This window comes from Vipera ursinii (genome assembly GCF_947247035.1).
Source record: "Vipera ursinii genome assembly, chromosome: 3".
NCBI lineage: Eukaryota > Metazoa > Chordata > Lepidosauria > Squamata > Viperidae > Vipera > Vipera ursinii.
In genome coordinates, this window is record NC_139516.1 from 48,591,479 (window position 1) to 48,614,339 (window position 22,861).

Here is a 22,861-nt window from a genome sequence, read left to right on the forward strand (position 1 = left end):
AGTTGATAAGAGATAATTTATAATTTTGTTTGGAGGTAACATTTCCATATTGAAGATTCCTTGTCCTCAGATTTTGCATATGACTGATTGCACAGGATTTTAAAAAATAATTCTGCTCAGAAACCTTCCTTCCCTCCTTCCTTCCTTCCTTCCTTCCTTCCTTCCTTCCTTCCTTCCTTCCTTCCTTCCTTTTGAAAGTTTTTTTCTCTTTAACCTTCATGCAAGTACAATATAGGTAAAGGTAAAGGTTCCCCCGCACGCACGTGCTAGTCATTTCCGACTCTAGGGGCCGGTGCTCATCTCCGTTTCAAAGCCGAAGAGCCAACGCTTGTCCGAGGACGTCTCCGTGGTCATGTGGCCGGCATGACTAGATGCCAAAGGCACACGGAACGCTGTTACCTTCCCACCGGAGTGGTCCCTATTTTTCTACTTGCGTTTTTTTTACGTGCTTTCGAACTGCTAGGTTGGCAGAAGCTGGGACGAGCAACAGGCGCTCACTCTGTTACGCGGCACTCGGGATTCGACCCGCCAAACTGCCGACCTTCTGATCGACAAGCTCAGCGTCCTAACCCACTGAGCCACCGCGTCCCTATTAAGTACAATATGGCTCTATGTAAATAAAATTACAAATTGGTGAGTCAACAGACAGTTTGCATTTCATCTAGTTTAAACATGGTGCTCTAATTATATCCCTCTTTACTGCTATTTTAAATAAGAATGATAGATAGATTGAATGTCTGACTCAGAGATAACTGTTCCTCTGTACCTCATTCAAATGATAGATCATAACTGTACCTAAAGTGAGTGGGGGTTTTTTTACATGCATAATAAGCCAGCAAAAGAGTTTGAAAAAAATGTTTACTGAAAGATACCCATAGGACTTTGGGCAGCCAGCAAAAGAAGCACATTCAGATAAGTTTGTTTAGGGCCACAGAGGCCACAGAAGTATTTTTCTGTCTCTCTTTATTGCAATCTAATAGTGTTTTTGTAGTTTACATGTGGTGGACTTAGATTTTTAGATTTTTTTTCTTCTTCTTTGGAAGGTCAGGACATATAAGTAAACGTAAGCAGAAACACTTTGGAGCATGTCACAGCATAGAAAACATGAATTCATGTATATTACTTCATTTGTCTGTATTTCTGAATCTACATGAATATAGTTTTGTATAAAATATTAGAAGAATTATAATGTAGAAATAAAACATAATAACAAGAAGAAGAAGAAGAAGAAGAAGAAGAAGAAGAAGAAGAAGAAGAAGAAGAAGAAGAAGAAGAAGAAGAAGAAGAAGAAGAAGAAGAAGAAGAAGAAGAAGTAGTTGGAAGGGACCTTGGAGGTCATCTAGTCCAACCCCCTGCTCAGGCAGGAAACCCTATACCATTTCAGGCAAATGGCTGTCCAGTCTCCTCTTAAAAACTTCCAGTGTTGGAGTATTCACAGCTTCTGGAGGCAGGTTGTTCCACTGGAAATTAGGATCAAGCAAGCCATTTCCATCAGCCACATTAAAACACAGCATAACGTAGGCTTGCCTATAATAGATTTAGAACACCAGTGAGAATAAAATATTTCGTCTGAAAGGACATTGGAAGCAGATCCCTGTCAAGAGTCCTCAGGGAAGGAAGCTCACAACAAGGGACTGCATTGTAAAAGGCATGTTTTGTGGCTGTCCCTTGTCCCCAGCTCAGCTTTCCTTAATTGGTGATTGAAAAGCACAGGAATTATGAAGATCAAGTGTTTAATACCATGGTCATACTCCACTCCTTTATGAAGCTCTCCGGATATTTTTCAGAGCTCACTTTCTCCTTCCTCTGTTACAGTATAATAGGAATAATACTGTATTAGGAGAAACTCCCATGCATGACAGTCTTTGGAAAAGAAATACTCTTTTTTGTGTGGTGGCTCTTTAAAAAATGTGAAGTTTAAATGTAGTAAATAAGTAAATAATAACCAGTGCATCAGGTCTAATATTTACAACTCTTAGAACACAGATAATGATATTATACTACATGAAAAGCATTTATGTAAGATTCTAGGTAGATCTGAATTATTCGATCAATTACAATATCTTGGAAGTTTAATGAGTTCTCCATTCTCATGTTGCTTTTTTACAAAGTAATACCTGAGATGTTCAGGGTACTGATTTTTGTGTCTGTTTCCAAATTCTATCCATCATTTTGGTGTAACATGATGGTCTCCCAACGTCATTGCCACTGCATTTCCTTGTTACACAAGACTGGATCAAATCACAAAATTGTTAATTTACATATAAGATGATTTGACTTTAGTCTCAAGCTCTCTCCAAGGTGGTGGGACTGACAATGAGGAAGTATAAGGAGAAATGATTTCATGATTAATCACTGTTTGGTTAAACCCCAAGGAATCGGATTGCACCTAAAAGGTTAGCAATGAGATCTCGTCTGTAGCATGCATTGATAAAATTCAAAGTCAGCACATATGATGTCCCTTATACTGTATAACTAAAGTACTAGCAATTATATATGTGCTACTATGATCCCAAGCAGATCAAAGAAGAGAGGTGATATGGATAAAAAGTAGAGTTGTATAAACTTTATTTAATATGGAGATTCAATAGCAACTTGATTACAGTCAAACATTGAATTAAACCAGGATGTTAAATTTGAATTATTAGACTGAATTAAATACCTCCAAATTGGTTCAATAGTTCAGAAGTCTTTGCCCATGTGCAGCTGCCCTTTTAAAAATCACATTGAACTAACCCAAACCAGTGTTTCAAATCGGACTAGAACCAGTCCACACAGCCCTAATAAAAGGGTCAGAGAGGAAAAAAGAATATGGTTCAATTTACATGTCATGCTGAACCAAAACATGGCTTGCTTATGATTTATCATTTAAAATCATAATGAATTTGGTTCATTATAGTTTGCAAATTATGGTTTGTGAGTTAGTGTGGTTTAATACACTGTGGATGCTTAAACTAGAGTTAAGCAAGCTATATTTCTTGTGATGTAAATTTTGCCTCAGTGTTATGAGGAAAATAGGCTGAGAGAGAGCGAGAACTCTGTTTTTCCATCATACAACAGCCTCATCCTGAAAACTAGATTTCCCCCTTGGGGCAAGGCTTTGGTAATGTGTGAAAAACAGTTTTTTTCTAGATGGACTTCAAAGACATATTGTTCCCATTAGTTCTTTTTCTGGTAATCAATAAATTGTAATTCATGTTCGTTTGGTTTTTATTTTATTTCAATAAACATTGTTGTGTTATTTTGAATTGTTTGGGCACTTAGGGAGAATATAATTAATGTGATCGTGTTATTCATTTTTAATGAGGTTTTGAGAGAAAATAATGTTTCAAAATGGAGAACAGTTACACGGAAACAAAGAAATCGCTGAAAGAAAGAATGTGTGAATTATATGTCTCCTTGATTTGTGTGATTCATGATCTATACATATAGCCTCTGAGTTCTGCTGCCAGTGTGTTTTCTGGGTTGATATCTTTAAAACAGCTGTTGAGTTGGCCTTGAAAGGGAATTTATTACTTTAGGCTCTCACTTTAGTTTGCTATTTCAGTAAACCAGATCTCCACCTATCCCATAAACACAGTCAGCAAAGAATATATGCCAAACCCAGAGAAAACCAAACAAAGGTCTCCACCCTTAGAGTACAGTATATTTTATTCTGAGCTTATTTAGGTTTTTCACTCCCATAACCTAGAGATATCGTTCTTACTGGGTTGGTTTTTTTCCCAGGCCTCAAGGACTTAGTTTTTCAGAATCAGATGTAGCCTCCTTCCCACTCACTCCCGAAACATGAGATTTGTGATGCCGGGACTCAAGACCTCGAAGCTTTAATCTTATCCCCTTAAGCTCAATTTAGAGTTTCCTGCAATTGCACACAGGCATCACTGGATAGCTATGCTGCGAAGGGGTTGATGGGTAAGCATAGGTTGCAGATGGCTGCAGCTGAGAGATGCATAGGTTGCAAATGGATGCAGTTCCCAGCTGCACAGAGGTGCATGTGCTGCATGCTGATTGGTTGATCCAACTTCCTGTTCTGAGCTTTGCTGTTTGAGTACCCCCTAGTCAGATCATTACATTTGCAGAAATATAAATGGAACATCTGTGCAACCATCCCCAAATGACAGATGCTTACGTTCCCTGACATGTAGTGCCAGAGAAATCTGTTCAATCCTTTAGTCACCCAAAGCATCTTTCCTCCCTCTTCCACTTGACAGTTTTGCCATCTAGGAAGCAATAGCTGACTTGGTAACTGGACTATAGTGGGCCAGCCGGCCGGCCTGCCTGCCTGCCTGGTTGGACTTTTGTGCTTTGGCTATAATGTCTGCAAAACACTGGAGGACCACTAAACAGGGCAGTAAATAGATTTTTCTCAAGTATTTGGTTTGCAAGAATATACTCTTTGTTGAATTTGCTGCTTGCTGTTCTGCAACAGTTCTGTTGACTCATACCATTATATTTCATGTTTGATGCAAATACATTAACTGAAATGCCTCTGAAAATTGCTGGCATCTGGCATTATAAAAAATAAATAAAAATAAGATAAAATAAATTCAAGTAAAATACACTATAATACAATGGACTGAGATTTGACTTTATATAACATTAAGCACTAAACAAATCATTCTTTTACTCCGGATTTATAGCAAGGACATTGCTATAAGTAGTTTGTCTTAAGTCTAGATGGTTGAAATACAACTTCCAGTACTTGCCTAGCCAACATGGCCAAAGTTGAAAAATGCTGCAAACTGTACTTCAGCAACCTCTGAGGCAATCTTCCTCAAATCAATTAGACATATTAAACTGCAACACAAATAGCACAAGATGAATTAATAAAGACAGGATAAAAAATGAAAAATAAATGAAATGAATTTCAGTAGAGGCCATTGCAGTGTATATTCACTGAAATTAAGTGTCACTTGGTGTATTCTGAGTTATTGATGCAATGTCAATGTTATAAGGAAGGATGCACTGATCTATTGATTGATTATGGGGATGTTGGAGGTAATACTTACCAGCTGAGACACCACCTAGTTGTATTTTGCAATATGGATTTGGATTTGATTACCATTTTAATCAAAAATGTTGGTTTGGTACTGCCAAAACTATACATACTTTCTAGCAAAATATGTTATAAACTTAACTTTTTGTAGACTAAAGACTATGCAGTGGCAATGACAGCTGTGAAAAAAAATTGCTTTGTTTTGGTATAAATTTAAATGCTAGGGATACCCAGTGGGAAGGGGTTTGTGTCTCTATGTTTCCCAGAGAGATATTGCCCAATTCCAAATCTCTGGATTAAATTAAGGCTTCAATAAATCTTGCACAAATCAGCCCCCACGTGGCTTCCAGAACAAAAGGGAATTTGGTAACAGCTTGCAAGTCCTGAATCCTAAAAAAGATATTTGCCAGATTATGACAGTGGGGGTTTACTTGGAAGTGGGATTACATCATGCTCCTGCCTTGACCATAAGCAAAAGAGGTAACAAAGAAGATCCAATGTATAACGTTGTGACGACTTGACATCCACAGGGATGCAGCTGCCAGTTGGCCCCTTTCTGTTGCTTACCACGCTCAGGCCATCCACATCCGGTTCAGGAAAACTCAAAATGCCACCTGCACACCAGCCTTTCAAACAATGCATGCTGATACAGACCTGAGGTTTAGAGCATTCTATTCATGAGAAGCACAAAGGCTTTCGATCAGATGGAGCAGAACTATTTCTCTAGCAGCACACTTTCTTCAGCATACTTTTGAGAACGAGAATGCAAGTGTGGTGTAGGCTACTCCAGTTGCCTTACTTATGAAGTTACCTATCCCTTACTACACTGTTGAACAGTTATGGAGGAAAGAGAAATGATTTATGGGATGTTTCTGATAACTGAGTTTTCTTTGTTGAATTGAATCCCATATTCTAAGATATTGACAACCACTCATCGCCACGTATTAAATTTAGATGCCACCCAACTCCTAGCCACTTTGGGTGGGTTATAATTATCAAGACATTTAAGAATAAAAACAGTAAAGGACACACACAAAGCCAGCATAAAATTGAAGAAAAATGGTGGCAAAGAAAACAAATCTGCAGAAAAACACAAAGATGGGGTATCAATCATCCTTGCCAAAGGCCTGCGTAAACAGCTGCACCTTTAGAGCTCTTAAAAATACCAGAAGGGTGGAAGTTTTAAAATTCCAGGAGGGCAGGTGCTGCTACAGGGAAGGTGCATTTCTGGAATCCAGACAGATGACATGGTTTAATTGATAGAACCAGGAGTGCAGTAAATCTGCTAGATCGAACTGACCAGACAGATATGAAGTCAGAGATATTTCTGGACAGGAGCAGGAGACATTTCTCTGATTCCTACTCCATCCACAATCCATGGTCTGTATGCCCAGTAACATAACGGTAAACCCACAGCAACATAACACAGAATTCTGGGGAGAGAACTCTTTTGCATGTAATAGAAAAGTACTACTTCTAATGGATTAGAAATCATAACTAAAGGCCAGGTATAAACTTGGGAATCTAAGGAACTTAGATCTTTGAGAGACAATATACATTGTATACAAGCTGCCCAACAAAATTAAAATATATTAAACCAAAGTCATGGCTACCTTCATTGTTTCATCTTGACTCTGCCTTTCTGTGGAAGTACAATCTCCAGCAGGCCTTAAAGGTTGAGCATAGACCTTGATACACTCCTCCCCCCTCCAAAATTTTGTACTCCTATGCTAAACACCTTGTAGCAGGTGATTGGAAGGATCTCTGTTTAAAATCCTGCAACCAATATTAGCAGCCTGTATTTTCACTGATAATTCTCCATACACTCAGTGTATGCCACTGAACTGTACACCTCTTTGAGCATCTGTTCTTGATTTTCAGGTGATGTGTTGGGAATACCTGGTAATTAAAAATCTTTGCCCATGTTGTAACTAACTTGCACTTCTTGTGCAGAGAAGGAATGGAGAATGTGCTTTGCAGAGGTTAGGCTGTTCTTATTCAGTACAATGTTCTCAAGAAGATCCAGACGTCTAAAGATCTACAGTTGTGATAATTTTTAAAACAGTAGCTTCTTCATTGTAGTCTACTATTACATTTTAGGCTCATCAACATAATTCTGATTTCAAAGCTTAACCAGATAATCCATTTCATTAAAAATAATTACATTTTAGCTAGGCTATGGATATTGATTTCAAGGGTTAGTTATCATAGACAGATAATATGCAACTGTAGAAAATAAAATTACATTTTGTTCCAAATATTGACTGAATTACAGAACCCCTCTATAATTTTAATATCTTCATCATGTTGGAATTCCCTCAAGCAAATATTTTCACTTCTTCAGTATTCCACTTTCTAACTCCATAATGCACTGGCCTAAATCATGAACAGGAGGAATGGGAAAGGGTATGCCCAGTTTGGTTTAAGAACAATTCAGACTGTAACATGGCTTTTAGCTGTTGCGCTTGATTGACTCATCAGGAAAATAAAACTCTGACCAGAGACAAACAGTGATATTTAATTATTTCTTATTTACTGTATATCATTCCTTCTGGAGAGCAGATATAAATTCCAGCTCCTGTATAGAAACCTATGGGAATCAGCAGCAAAGATTTTTTTTTTGAGTGGGGGAGAGCAGTTTGAACTAAACCAGTTTGCAGGACACATCATCAATAAAACTGTACAACTATACAAAATATGCATTATTTTGCAGTCACGAAAGATCACTGCTGTGCTTCAGAAAGTTATAATTCTTATAAATCTAGAAGGTAGCCAGATCCTTAAAGGGAGATGCTGTAAATTATGTGATTTGGTGGGGGGGGGGAGAAAGAAATCACTGCACATTCTCTGACACAGGACCATTTACTATAATTTCATTACTGAAATGGGGTAGGGGAAGTTTTGTGAACTCTTACTATCTACTTTGTGAACCCTCCCTGTTGGGATATTTCCAGGAAGGAGATTACAGTTTGCCTGCAATTATTTTGAAAATTATTTTGCATGCTACTTGAGAGGAGCAAAAAAATCCTGCATTGTTATGTTAGGCATTTACAAAGTACTAACTAATCTTAATTAAGGTTAGAATACCAATATTCTTATGAAATAGCAGGTTGGGCATCACCACCATGAGTCCACTATCCTAGAAATATTTTGGGGTAGGCAATTAACTATTTTCTTTCCCCAAACACTATACAAAGATGACTCCCTACCCTTGAACATACTTAATCTGCTTTTAGAATTTTAACAGAGCTGATTTTTTTTGATAAGGAAATTATTTCTGAACAGGAAAAGGTTCAGCTCCTCAGCATAATCCATTCTTTTCTGTCTGATCATGCGGCATCTTCAGTAGGTTTTGAGGAAGGGGGAGAGCTTCTCATCCCCCCCCCAATTATTAAATTTCTACACTTTCAACAGAATCTATTTCCATAGAAAGCAACTATCGTGGGACTTATTCATTCATTGAATGAAGAAAAGAGCAGCTGTTTCTTTTCTGGATAATGGATATATCCAGCCTGCTAGGTCTTGGCCCTCAGATGTCTGAAATGTGCTAACTTTAGCTGGTATAATGTCAGGGTAATCCTATACAGGTCTGTTTAGTGATATTTCTTATTGAATTAACTGGGTTACTCACAGCTAAATGTTATGTACTTGCATTTGTGTAGAGAGAATGAGGCAAGCTTTCTTATGCACATTGATCTATTTGTATTGGATTGTTGCCAAGGGCCTGGTCTACTGGAGACCAGAAGCATGACATTTGAAATGTACCTGTACTTTCAGTGGCAGATATGGGAGGGGTCCAAAAGGTCAAGAGAGTGGCTATGGCCACTGCATGAAAGCCTTACCCTGTTCAGGCTTTGCACACGCACTAAAAAGACAAGGTTTCAATAATATTGCCACAACTACTTTCTTGGCTTTTTTGACTCCCCCACACCACTCCTGCAGATTACTTCTGCTTTGCTTATTGCTATGTTCACCCTTTGTTAATGTACTAGAATGACTACACAACACTAAATTATATTCCAGTTCAAGCTCAGTTCTTGATGACTACAAGAATTCACCCACAAAGTTTTTTAAGCAAAAGCGTGGAAGGAATTTGTCTTTGACTTCCCAGATTAGATTATAATTCTGCATTTTCTTCATAGTCTCCTACCCAAGTGTTAACCCAGTTTAATTTTGAGATCAGCAAGGTATTTCTGGAATAAGTGGTGTTCCAAAATATTGGGTCGGTGAGTGGTGGGAAGGGGAGTGAATTATTTGATTTGAGCTTCTGTGTAGCACTAGAAGAATACCTATGGAAAGAAGGTGTTTGTGAGTCACCTACTCAACCTTCTATATTCCAGCATGATGTTCCCAACAGCAGCCTTTTAACTGCACTCTCATTTCAGAGGGACTGTCTTCTCTCTCATGTTATTCTTACCCCACACACTTTAAGCCCTCAGGCTTTCTGTTTGGTTCATGACAGTTGCAAAGTTGTCATGGAAATCCAGCAAATTCATCCACCTCTCTACTGAGCCCAGGTCACTTTCCACCACCAAAGGACAAATGGAAAGGATGAAAGATTAAAATAAAGTTGAAATGTTCCACCAGAATATGATTTCAGAATGTAACAGAGTTAGATCAAAGATCATATTGGATGCACTGCATCTCTTTGCCTTTGCATTGACTCAGTTGTGTACCTAGAGTATTGAAAGACAGTTCATTGCCTATCCAAAAATGCTTGTGAAAATATTTCCAGGATAGTGGACTCATGGTGGTGATGCCCAACCTGCTATTTCATCAGAATGTTGGTATTCTAATCTTAGTTAATTTCATTTTGTGATGAAACCAAGTTATTATGTGTGTTAGTTTGGGCAGGGGTGGGTGGGTTGTTGAATATTAAAGATATTATTAATGTCCAATGTGCATCCAACTAATTGTGTAAAACTCTGCCTGTCTCTGATGCATAACACACATAATAAATTAGAATTATTCTGACTCATTTAGTGTGGTAAATGCAAATATTTTGTAGTTTGGGCTCAGTTAAAGGTAATGTTCATGAATATATCACCAAAAACAAGAGTGGGGGTGTTGTTTATTGTGGGAGAAATCCATAGCTAATATAAAATATTTTATAAATGATACCCATTGATATTTTATCTCCAGTTTTACCCATGAAACTGGGAGGAAAATCACCTAGTCAAAAGAAGAAGTGAGAAATTCTGTATAACATCTGAGAGATCAACAGTTGCTTTGACCTGTTAAATTTGTGTGCCATCCTCAACATTTTAGCCATAGTTTTAGCTGCTGGTCAATTTAACTTTTGCAAATACTGCATTCACATAAGTGGGAATTGCCTTTAATCTGAGTAAAGGAGAAACCTTTTTCTGTTGCTTTGGACAAGGTGAAGCATTTAGTGGAACACCTTGCCTCCAACACTGGAGGTTTTTAAGAGATTGGACAAGCCATTTCTCTGAAAATGTATAGGATCTCCTGCTGGAGTAGGGGGTTAGTCTAGAAGACCTCCAAAGTCCCTTCCAAACCTGTCATTCTGAGGGGGGGTCTCAGAATGACAGTGCAGTGGCATTTTCTCACACATTGTCTGTGCTGTCTTGTAAAGTGTTTAAAGAAATGGTTTAAAGAAATAAATCCAGGGACCAATGATATTTTATACAATCATATTTGGGGGAAAAAGATAACAGTAAATGACCTTTTGGAATGGGCTAGCATCACATCTGCAAATATGAAATATTGTTCTTTAAAAATAATCTGGTCTTTCTTTGAAGCTATCACTTTACAAGGGATAAATCTGTGAATAATGAAGGTGAAGGTGATTCATGAATAACGATATGCAGACAGTGTTTATTTTTTGCATTGCTCTCCTTCATTCACATACAGTATATTCATAAAGACCCCCATCTCTGAATATTTACATGGAGCCCCAATTTCATTTCTACTCACCTTTCATTTTCTATTCCCCACAAGGACTGTTAGATGAGTTCCTCATATTGTGGTCTTCTTCCTTTCTTAGCCTTTGCCCTTTGGAAACTAGAGAGAGACTTACTTCATTCTCCATAAATTTAACCCCAGCAACGTTCTTTCCTGCATTTGCTTTTCCCCTTCCTATCGTGATTCCTTCCCTTGCCCTCTTATTGCCCAATGACCCAAAAGGGAAGAGTTGCCTGGGTCCTTGAAGAGCTATTTAACCTGTTTTCATCAAGGGGTCTCTTTGGCCATAGAATGACTCTTTGGTGGTTTCTTTTCCTTTAACAGGCTTAGCTTTCCTCCATTGTGCCTGATCACTGGGCAGAAATGCAGAAATTATTATCAAACCATCCCTTCTGACTGAGGCATATGTTTCCACCCCCCTTCTTTTCTCTCTCTCTCTCTCTTCTTTGATGGTAGATCTGGAGGAAAACTTGCACAGAGTGATGGGAAGTGCTGGCCAAGGTCTGGTTGCTCTGCCTCACAGTCGGTTCACCCTTCAGGATCCCGTACTCTTTTCTGGCCTGGAGAAGCTCCCTCTTGCTCAAGATCCTGACAGCCCAAGCTGGCGGCCCCTTGACAGCCCAAGCCCCCCTGCCACACCTGAGCAAATCCTTCCCACCTATTGCCTGCAGTACTTTAATATGCTCTATCCAGATGACAGCAATTGGGTCCCAAAGAGTTTGGGTGAAACTCAACAACACAACCATCAAGGAAGCAGGACGGAAGTGCATAAGGAACCTGAGCAGTGTCCCATCATTGACAGTCAAGGATTGAGCCTCACCTCTGAGATGGATTATCAGGCCAGTCTTCACCTTGAGGAGCACTCTCTGGAACAGGTGCAAACAATGGTAGTGGGTGAAGTGCTCAAGGACATTGAAACAGCTTGTAAGCTGCTCAACATTGCTGCAGGTGAGTACCACAGGCCTATTGTTCTTATATTTGGCACAGCTTAGACCACAAAATTAAAAAAAATGTGTATGTAGAGGCATAATCATGCACTGCAAAACTAGTGAGACTGTTGTGGTCACTTGCCAACAGCTGGCAATATTCTTTGCCTATCATTGGTAGGTTTCAATCTCCTTTCAGACTACCATGTTGTTTGTTTTCTTTGCAACAAAAACAATGAAATGTTTTGTGGCACCTTAAAGACTAACCATTTTGTTATTGTATAAGATTCTATGAATCACAAAATGCATCTAATGGAATGGACAAGTTAACATAAGGTAATAAATTCATCAGTCATTAGGTTATTAGAAGATTCTTTATTACTATGCCTTTTATCCTGACATTAGGATTATAAGCTCTGTAAAACTGATGTGTGCGAGTATCAAATAAAGTTTCAACCTTATTCATTTACTTGTTATACAATGATGTACAATATAGCAGTCCTCTAAATTTGTAGGCTGGTTATCAAAGCTCAAGTATTCTGACAGTGGAAATAAAGAGATTTGACATAGTTGGAGCAAAGGAACAAGGGGGAAAATGGAGGGAGAACGGCTTTCTCCTGGGGTGCACATACATGCACATGGCTGTTGCATTACAAAAAGACACTGTCACTGGGCTTTCCATTTTTCTGCTTTGTTCACTTTATTCATTATCTCCAGATACCAAATGCTTCATTCACATATATGCATTTGCATGCATCTAACAAAAATCACAGACTTCTTATGGACTACCCAACACTGTTGCAGAAGAAATGGCAGAGCTGTGATTAGAAAGGGCAAAACCTGGCTGGTTGTTAGGACAAGGAAGTGGAAAAATATTAAAATACAACATGGGGTTTACATTCTTTATTTGGATAAGTCTTAGAAATTTTACACCAGCCTTCCCCAGCTGAGATTGTTTTTCAGGCATGATCCCATTACAATTCATCATTAGCCATGTTGGCGTTAAAGGAAAAGCAGTTGATATTAGGATGAACTGAGTCAAATTATGGAAGTCTGCAATAAACCAGCTTTGGAACTGTCTAGATAGTGTTGGATCCAGTGTCTTGACCCTAAATCATGATGTATGTGAATAATAGAACTTGAAGGCCAGAAATATCTAGAGGAGAACAGATCCCTGTCATACAGATTTGTCAATTGAATTGTACTGTATCCAAACTTGAGGAACTCTTAAGAGTTGGTCATCTGAGGTAGTGACAGGAAGGTTTTCATTTTAGTTGAGGTTTCCAAATTTTACATAGTAAAGGAGGAGTGTGCTCTTTTTAATTCAATCAATGTAGAGGAAATTACAGGTCATGAACTTAAGTTGCAATAAAGATGGATAGTGTAACATATCAGCCCTCTCTTCTAGTTCTTCTAACTGCAATGGATTTCTTGCCAGGCAAATGTTCCCAGTACGCTGCTGGCAGGATTTAAATGCTGCCAACACAAATATAAAATGCAAACTTTCTACACAAAAGCCAACCTGCTTGTTTTACCTCTTCAATTATTAGAACATTCCTGAAAACAAGGGGGAAAAAAGACTAATATGGCAGCTATCATCAGCCTTTATCAGTCATGGTCTGTCCATGTCAATATAGGATACCAACATCCAGTGCTTTTTTTGTAAAAGAAAAAAGTGCCGGAACCCACACATGTCATAGAACCCACCTTACCTACCCTACAAGGTTCCATCCAAAAAAGGTGCCGGAACTCCGTTCTGAGAGTTCTATGAGAAAAAAAGCCCTGCCGACATCAGACCTACAGCCAAATCCAACATGCACTATTCTCTAGCAGATTGTTCAGATGTTATTGACTGTTGCTGTTGTTCAGCAGTTCCAATGATAGCTTTATTACTGCCTAATATTTCAGAGATAAATACTGCTTTAAGACCTTAGCAGAAAACATTGATATGATAGTTGTATGTTGGCTGATGTATCAGAAATATGAAAATATCAGAAAATGGAGACGTTCCCCCCGACAACGCTAGTCACCTGGAATATTTTCTTAGAATATTTGCTCTGAAAATGATTTATGACTGAAGCAATGTGTACACTCTCTAGAATATATATCTATATCGATAGAGATAGAGATAGATATATATAGATACAGATACAGATATATAGATATAGATATAGATATTTGTATATTTTTGTAGACCCTGCAGACTGGAGTCCAGGAAATGTCCAGAAGTGGATCTTATGGACAGAACACCAATATCGATTGCCCCAGATTGGAAAATCATTCCAAGACTTGTCTGGGAAGGAGCTATGTGACATGACTGAAGAAGGGTTCCGTCAACGTTCTCCATCATGTGGTGATGTTTTACATGCTCATCTGGACATTTGGAAGTCAGGTACTTAGTAAGCGAATCGAGAAACAAACGATGAAACTGAAAACTCATTCTTCAAAAAGGTATTTTGCTAGTTGGAGCAATAGCAGGACTTTTCTCCTATACTGTGGTACTTCCAAACTACTGCTGGAAAGCAAGGCTCTCGAAATAAACCATGCTAATGATTTTACTTGTGCTTTTGACTTTTTGGGTTTTTTTGGGGGGGGGGAATTGTCCCAGCGTTCGACCTCATGCTTTAGTAGATTTTTGGATTGGAACAGTTTTACACTTTGAGGTAAATAGTGAGTGTGCTACAGAGCAGGGTTTTGTCCTTTGCCTCCCTTCCAGTTATATGAGCTATTGGCTTTCTTTAACCACTGTTGAAGAGACGTCAAGAATGGGAAGAAGTGGGGAAATTCAGCCTGTCAGAATCCATTAGATTAACTTTATGTTATGTTTGCTTTCCAGCTGCCTGGATGAAAGAAAAAACTGCTCCTGGGGAGCTGCATTACTGTGGTGAGCTAACTGTTGCTAGCGATAAAAAATAAAATAGATTTCATTTTGTATTATTAATTATTCTAATAATAAAAAACTTTAGAGAGGGAGAAAGGTTAAAAAGCTAAGAAGCTATAGGGATGCATAAAAAAGGTATTCAAGGACTCAAATGTTGCTTTATTACAAGCACATGTCATAATATTATGATTATGATCATGATTTATCACTTGTTGCTTGTATGTACACTGAGACCTTTTGCACCAGAGTCAAATTCCTTGTGTGTCCAATCACACTTGGCCAACAAAGAATTCCATTTTATATGATTTCAATTTCTGCAGTAGAAGCAGCTGTCTTCTAATTCTGCTTATTGTCTGGATATTGTTAGATCAAAAGACGAAAATGCACAGTCCTTTTTAAGACCAGACAGTCATTGACTAAATTATGTACCTTTAGTATATGGATTTTACATTATTATATATTTTATATTAATGTAAAAGCCATATACTAAAGGTACATAATTTAATCAATGACTGTCTGGTTTTAAAAAGGACTGTGCATTTTCGTCTTTTGATCTAACAAAGACGAAAATCCACAGTCCTTTTTAAGACCAGACAGTCATTGACTAAATTATGTACCTTTAGTATATGGCTTTTACATGCTTTTACATTATTATATATATATTATATTGAAGATGGTAGATGACAGGAAGGCCTGGAGGAACATTGTCCATGGGGTCGCGATGGGTCGGACACGACTTCGCAACTAACAAGAATATATTATATTACAGTATAGCAAAAGCAATAGCACTTAGACTTATATACCATTCTGTAGTGCTTTACAGCACACTCTTGGCGGTTTAAAATGTCAACATATTGTCCCCAACAATCTGGATCTTCATTTTACCAACCTTAGAAGGATGGCAAGCTGAGTCAACCTTGAACCGGTCAGGATTGAACTGTGGGCAGAGTTAGCCTGCAATACTGCATTCTAACCAATTCTTACAGTAAGCATTATAATAAAGAATACACTGTATTAAAGCAGATACCATTATCCAAAGTGGAATAACACCTTCAGATTACAGAATAGTTTCTGTATATGAGCAGAGAGAGGGATGGAGAGATAAATAGAGAGATGAGAGAGAGAGAGAGAGAGAGAGAGAGAGAGAGAGAGAGAGAGAGAGAGAGAGAGAGAGAGAGAGAGAGATGAGAGAGAGAGACAGCTAGCATGTTCCATGTTTTGAACGAGTGGGAAAAGGTAATTTTCTCCTCAATCAGAGCTAACATTCTTTTGGCACTTAAAGAATGAAAGAACAAGATAACAGAGTGGTGAAAAATAATACAAGAACAATAACTTAAAAAACAAACCTTACAAAAATACAGTTAGAAATTTGAAAGGCTAAATGCTTGCTGAAAAAAAGGAAATTTCCTGGTGGAAAACTGTAAAAAAAAAAGGCATGATGGTTTTATTGTAGTCCAGATATAAGAAAAGTCTGATATTTTTGGGTGGGACACAAAGAGGAATATTTCCAGTGCAGTTCAATCAGTGTGATGATCACATGGAGAGGAGGAAGACTTTTAGGTGGTTTGATCCTAGACTAACTAGAATATTACAGTTGTTGATTGGCTTAGAAATAAGCAGGACATTAATGCGGATGTTACAAATGCTTATATATAGAAAATATATTGTAATCTGAAGGTTAAACAGGTTCCTGATAACTGATTTCTCTTGGAACTTTAGCTGCCCTTTTCATACGAGCAACTGAGGATTCCAAGATTTTTCAAGAACAGCTCTATGCAATATGCATTCTGCTACTCGAGTCTACTTTCTCTAGCAATAGCAGATGTTAAGCTAGGTGACACTGCCATTGTTCCTGTCTAAAATAACTTGCTTTTTCTAATAAAAAGTACATTGCTTTCTAAAATTTAATTTGGATGGATGTTTCCTTACTATAGGGAATGATGAGAACTGGACAGACAGTGAGGTAGATTCATCCTGCTCAGGCCAGCCCATTCACCTATGGCAGTTTTTGAAAGAGCTTCTGCTGAAGCCTAATAACTACGGCCGCTTAATTCGTTGGCTCAATAAGGAAAAAGGTCAGTGATATTGATTTCATACTGAGAATGGGAGGCAAATTCTTTATTTGGATAGTCCAAGATTCCATAGCTTGGAAAGTCCTTTTATAAAGGCCTTCTGAAATACAGAAACTCTATACATTCCCCAGGGGCAAAAAAAATAATAAATGTTGGGGTGGGAGGAATTTCAGGTGTGAGATTGGTGGCTTCGGTATCAGAACATCCATTTTACTCTTTCAGCCACCTCCATGCTTCCAAAAGGCCCCCAAAGCTTGAAATGCCTCTCCCACTCTGGGAATTCTGCAGAATTGTTCTCTGTGGGCTTAGGCTACACTTGTTCTAGCTTCCTTTTTGAGATACTAAGAGGTTACTTTGCACTACAGCTCACCAAAACTGGAAAAGAGGGAAAGAAAGACATAGGACACCAAGTGCAAAACTTTAAGGGAGAATTAGAGGGAGGAAAATAGAGCGGGCAGAAATCTCCATCAGAGCTCCCAAATAGGCAATTTATTCAGATCACTCTCAATTGTGAAGGACCACTGCTACTGTCCATATGTATAAGAGCAATGGGGTAGGTCTGATGCTTGTCAGGATTCATATGTGTTTTATTTACCGATCAGTTTTTTTCTTTTTAATTTTTTTCTCCCCTCCCTACCTCCCCCCTATCTCCCCCCCTCCCCCTCTCCCTCCTCCCTCCCCTGCCCCCCCCTCTACTTCCCCTCCTCCCCCCCTCCCCCCCCCGACTTCCCAGAGCAAAATACAAGGTATATATCTAAAAAGCAATCATAAACAATCATATACTAACAATTATAAACTCTAAAATCCATCACTCTCTAGCTTATATAGAGTAAACCAATCCTTAACAATACTAAATATGTATAAAGAACTAAAATAAAAGAAAACTAGCATCATTCCCATCTATGTTCTTCCACAATTCACTATTACCTAAACATATTCTCACTTACACATCACAAGCACCTATCCCTATTAACCTCTCTAGCCAAAATAGGCTATAATAGATAGTTCTTACACAAATTAACCCGCATTAACCCACAAAACTTTCTTCCTCTTCCTCTGTAGTTAATTGTCCATTAATTCCAAATTGAAAATTCTGTTACCATACATAGCATCCCAAAACTCTTAAAAACACAACTACCACTTGACTATAAGTATATTGTGGAAGTTCCATAGATTTCTACTAGTCTTATTTTTTAATCTTTTTTGAGCGTTTTAAGGCAGCACGCGTCACCCTCTGTTCTCTAGGATCATCCAAAAGAGTTGCAGCTTGATCTCCTCCTGTACCCTTCTCGTCTATCTGTCCATCTTCATCCTCTTGATGTTCTCCTTCTCCAGATCCCTCTGCAGCTTCCAGAAGTGTTGATGGGGTTGCTTTTAAAACATTGTTGTAAAAATCATGCGCTTGCTTCACAGTACCCAAACAGTACCTTTTGCCATCATACATGAAGCTCAACCCAGCTGGGATCTCCCATCTGAACCTTATATCTCTTTGCTTGAGCTCTTGCACAAGAAATATAAAGTCCTTCCTTCTCTTTAAAATCTTTGGAGGAATTTCTTTTAGAACCAAAACTTCTTGACCAGCAATCACAACTTTAGTATCATAGGCAGCTTGTATAACTTCATCTCTAATTTCCCTTTTTACAAAATAAACCACCACATCTCTAGGCAACTTTCTCTGCTTAGCAATCCACGAATTCACACGAAACACTTTGTCCATGCCTTGTTTTATTTCAGATGCTGGATGGTTCAATACCCCCTCAAAAGCCTCAGAAACCAGCTGCTTTAAATCTTCCTTAATATTCTCTTTTAGGCCTCTAATTCTAACAGCAAACTGCATCTGGTAAAATTGAGCCAAACTCTGTTCGCTATCCATTTTGTCTTTTAAATCTTCAATTTCCAATACTTTTGCTTCTAATATAGCATTCTTTTGAGTCAAGTCTTCCACTTGATCATCCAGCACCTCCACACATTTAGCTACTTTATGCACTGAGGACAAAATGTCTACCTTCATCTCTCTAAGTTTCTGCTCCATCCTTTCTTCCATTCTCTGCTCCAATTTCTCCAATTTCTCCTCCATCTGTGCAAATTTAACACCCATTGACTCCAAAATTAACTGGGTATGTTTTTCAAGATCCTTCGATGTCAATACATCAGGAGAATGCAATGCCTGCAGTAATGATTGTTGTTGCACCGGAGAATTTCCAGCACTCCGAAAAGTTCTAGGGGGAGGTTTAGCCGCCATCTTTTACTTACAATTGTGACGCACTTTCACTTTAAGTTTTAAGCAAAGTCCATCAAGCTTGAGAGTAAAATAAAATAATCCTCTTCATCTCTTCATCTTTCCCTCTTGTACTGCTCTGCCTGCTCTTTTCCTTTCATAGTCTCTCCTTCAAGCAGGGATGGTCGCAGACGCCTGGCTCTGCTCCATAAAGTCCGGAGCAGAGACGCTAGCCAGCTGGGAGCAGCCCAGGCTACGGGGGAGTTCAATCCTTCAGCCGCCCAAGCTCCAAGCTCAGGCGGCCCCGGAGAACTCGACCCCTACCTGGGGGCTCACCCCCTCCTCTTCTCCTGAGGAGGGGGCTTCAGATTCGCCCGAACAGCTGATCGGCGCTGTTTCGGGCGAAAAATCACACAGCTGAGCCGCGGGCAGCCCGGGAAGGCTGTCTCCGGCGCCGCGGAGCCACCGGAAGTCATTTACCGATCAGTTTTAATTTGGGTTTTGATTTGAATTATATGAACTTCGCTAGGTTTTATACACTGCATTTTCTAGTGTGCTGGCTGATTTGATCATTGGAATAAATAGTAAGCAAAACTATAAATAAATAAAACCATTATAGTGCTTTTGATTTTGTTTCTCCAAATATATTTTTATTTGCTTTTTTGTGGTTCCTTGCAAACATTTCTTCCTCTTTTTATTAAACAAGCTATCTTTTCTGTTAATAATTCCTCTGATTCAAAGTATCATGACAGCGCGAAGATGGTAGGTAGGATGTGGCCAACATAAATGGATTTCTTGTTTCTCGTATTTACTATCTAGGTATATTTAAGATTGAAGATTCTGCCCAGGTGGCTCGGCTATGGGGAATCCGGAAGAACCGGCCTGCCATGAACTACGACAAGCTGAGCCGCTCAATTCGGCAGTATTATAAGAAAGGGATCATCAGGAAACCAGATATCTCACAAAGGCTGGTCTACCAATTTGTACACCCTGTCTGAAAAGCAGAGCAAAGAGAACAAATTCAGAGTAACTGATTCCTTTCTGGGTTGGAGGACTTCTGGAAACAGCATCTTTTATCCTCTGCAATGTTGATGGAGCTAAAAGCAACTCTTAACAAAGGCCATTGGATTTGGCTGGTGAACTGTAGAGATTCCTGTGTCTGGGAAACAGGAAACAAATAAATTGTGTCTGGGAAGCAGGAAACAAATAAACATTTACTGTTTAAGTAAAATGGCAAAAAGGAAATGAACAGGGCCATTCAGATTTCATTCTAGGCTTTGTGGTTTTGTAGGGTTTTTTTTTAACTTTAAAAGAAAAAAAATAATCTAAATATTTCCAACTGCATGGTATGGGAATCCAAAGAAAGTAGGAATTTGATGGAAAAGGAAAGAGAATACTGATGCTATAGAGACTGTTACCTCTTTTCCATTCTAATAATTGGAGGACTATTTGAGATCAAAGGAGCAATGTAACATTGTTTGCAACTTTGTAAATTAACAGTGGGCAATTATAATATTGCGCAGCAATCTTCTGACCTAGCTTAAAATTCCTATGCTCTCTAACCTTTTTTTTCTTTCTGGGTAACAAGCAGAAAGCTCAACAGCGCATTTCTCTGACAGCAAACAAGCTTGGGGGCTATACTTCCAATGACTTTCTAGTCTGTTTTTTTTTCCTCCTGTTCTTAGCACAACAGCCAGGCTTTGATATTTCAAGTTTGATCTTGCAGAAAAACTAAGAATCATGATTTGGAATTCGGAATAATGGTGTATCAATAGTTTAGAATTAGGCTGGCCCGGTGTATTGGTTTTATGTTTATGTGTTAGAGGAATGCAAAATTGTAGTTTAATTCGAAGGAACAGGCCAGAAAGTCTGTCCAGGTTTGATATTAATGAACTTGATTAGTTTTCCATATATGCAGTGAATGAAAGTAGTTACTGTTTCGGGTATTGTTAACAGAGGGACAGAGTCACCCATTCTCAGGGTGTGAACAAACCTTTCTTGAGGGGAAGACAATAGGACTGTGCAAAGCAGCCTCCTGCTGGAGCTCAGGCTGACCCAAAACAAGAACAATTTGGCACCTGCCTGCCTGAGGAGGCCAACTAGCTGAGCATCTGGGAAACACTGAAGAAAGCACACAGTCCCCACCCCCCAAGGCTGCCTGAACGTGGTCCTGGCAACAATACAGGTTGTTCTGGTGTATGGGCGGCACCTGGACACCTGTGCTGATTATTATCCCAAATCAGGTAAATTCTCTTGGAGACACTTCCTGAAATTATGCTGCAACTTCTGGTACTGCAGCCGTTACATTGAGAATGACAAGTTATGGCCCAATGACGTGCCTTTATGAAATCAGCAAAGGCAGATTTTGGTTGATGATCAAAAGCAAAGTCATTGTGACTGTCATTTTGTCTTACCACTGCCGTTGAAAATTAAGAGAGAATCTGAAATGTATGCGCAAATAGAAGTTGTCTGGGCTACCAAAATTAAAAGAGAGTGGGTGCTAAACCGTGTGAAACCGACACAATATTTAGAGGTAAAGGAATTATGGCCAAAACTTCAAGGAAACCTCTACCATTACTCATATCTGCTTTCAGAAAAAGTTGACATATTATTCTTTTACAAAAAACAACAACCCTTCACTTAAGACTCTCATGCTCCCATACATACTAGCACATTGATTATGGTATACATAAATTTGTCCTTAAGACTTCAGTATGTGACTTAAGGTAAGATCAAGTCTCCATGCTAAATATAATTCCTGGCAACTTCATCGACACATCTGTACATTTTTATTAGGCTAGAAGATGATGATGACAACACCAACAACAATGGAATGGAAAAAGGCAATCTATCTTACACCTCTAGTGTTTCCTGATCTCTTATACAAGTATTAATCAGGTCTTACTTACCAAGTACCTGATAACCTTTCTTACATTTTCAAAATTAACTGATGTTGGCTAGGTGCTGCCACCAAGAGGAATATTGACGTCATGCACAGCATATAAAATTTTAGATTTGTTGCGCATGTTGCAGGATGTAAGTATCTAGAATGAGCAATATTTTTAACATTATTAAAGTGAACATTTTTTGGAATTAAAATAAGTCCTTTCTTAAGGTGCTACATCAGATATTATTTAATTTTTATATGGCTTCCAGTGACTCTGGAAAGTTAGAAATAAAAGCATTTAAAAGAAGAGGGGGGGAAAGCAACAATAGGCAAAAATGAAAAGTAAAGATAGCAAGGCTGATAAAAAGATGGACTTAATTGAAAATAAACACACACAAAATCCAAAGGGGAACTGTACTTACGCTTGCCAAAGGCCTGTGTGAAGAGGCAGGTCTCCAACACCTTTTGAGACACCAGCAGGGTGAGAGCCATCTGGATCTCCTCAGACAGATGGCATTGTTTAATTGATGGAACCTGGCGGGTGCCAACCTTGCCAGATTGAATTTGTTGGGCAGATACTATGGGAGATAGGCAGTCCATCAAGTTACCAGATCGTATGCATTTATAGGTAATGATCAACATTTTAAACAGTACCCAGAAGCAAACTGGCAATCAGTGTACCTTGCAAAGCTAAGGTGTTACATACAAAGGCATGCCCATCTACATTACTGCATTCTGAACCAGCTATAGCTTTCAGGTGATAGTAAAGGATAGCATGTAGAGCAGGGGTCCCCAACCCCCGGGCCACAGCTCATTTGAGCCCTTTGGAACTAGGCCGTGGAAGTGGTGGGTGAGCATGCGCATGCATGCAGCTCCATTTGAACAAGTGGCGGACAAGTGAACCTGCTGATTATGCAAATGGAGCTGCACACGCTTGCTCACCCACTTCCATGGCC

At 38.9% G+C, this 22,861-nt stretch overlaps 1 protein-coding gene across 2 annotated transcripts in view; it reads left to right on the forward strand.

Moving 5' to 3' along the window:
• Window positions 1-22,003, forward strand: part of SPDEF (SAM pointed domain containing ETS transcription factor) — a gene marked incomplete at its 5' end in the record, with an annotated part of 28,014 nt that extends 6,011 nt beyond the window's left edge. The window contains 5 exons of one of the 2 annotated variants that reach the window (XM_083361069.1): window positions 11,378-11,869; window positions 14,042-14,239; window positions 14,684-14,731; window positions 16,663-16,803; window positions 19,838-22,003. In XM_083361069.1, the coding sequence (XP_083217195.1) occupies window positions 11,404-11,869; window positions 14,042-14,239; window positions 14,684-14,731; window positions 16,663-16,803; window positions 19,838-20,016 (1,032 nt within the window). In that variant the 3' untranslated portion in view covers window positions 20,017-22,003. Of the gene's footprint in view, window positions 1-11,370; window positions 11,870-14,041; window positions 14,240-14,683; window positions 14,732-16,662; window positions 16,804-19,837 lie in introns of those variants that run through there. The other variant, XM_083361068.1, reaches the window with a different exon arrangement.
• Between the last annotated feature and the right edge of the window lie 858 nt (window positions 22,004-22,861).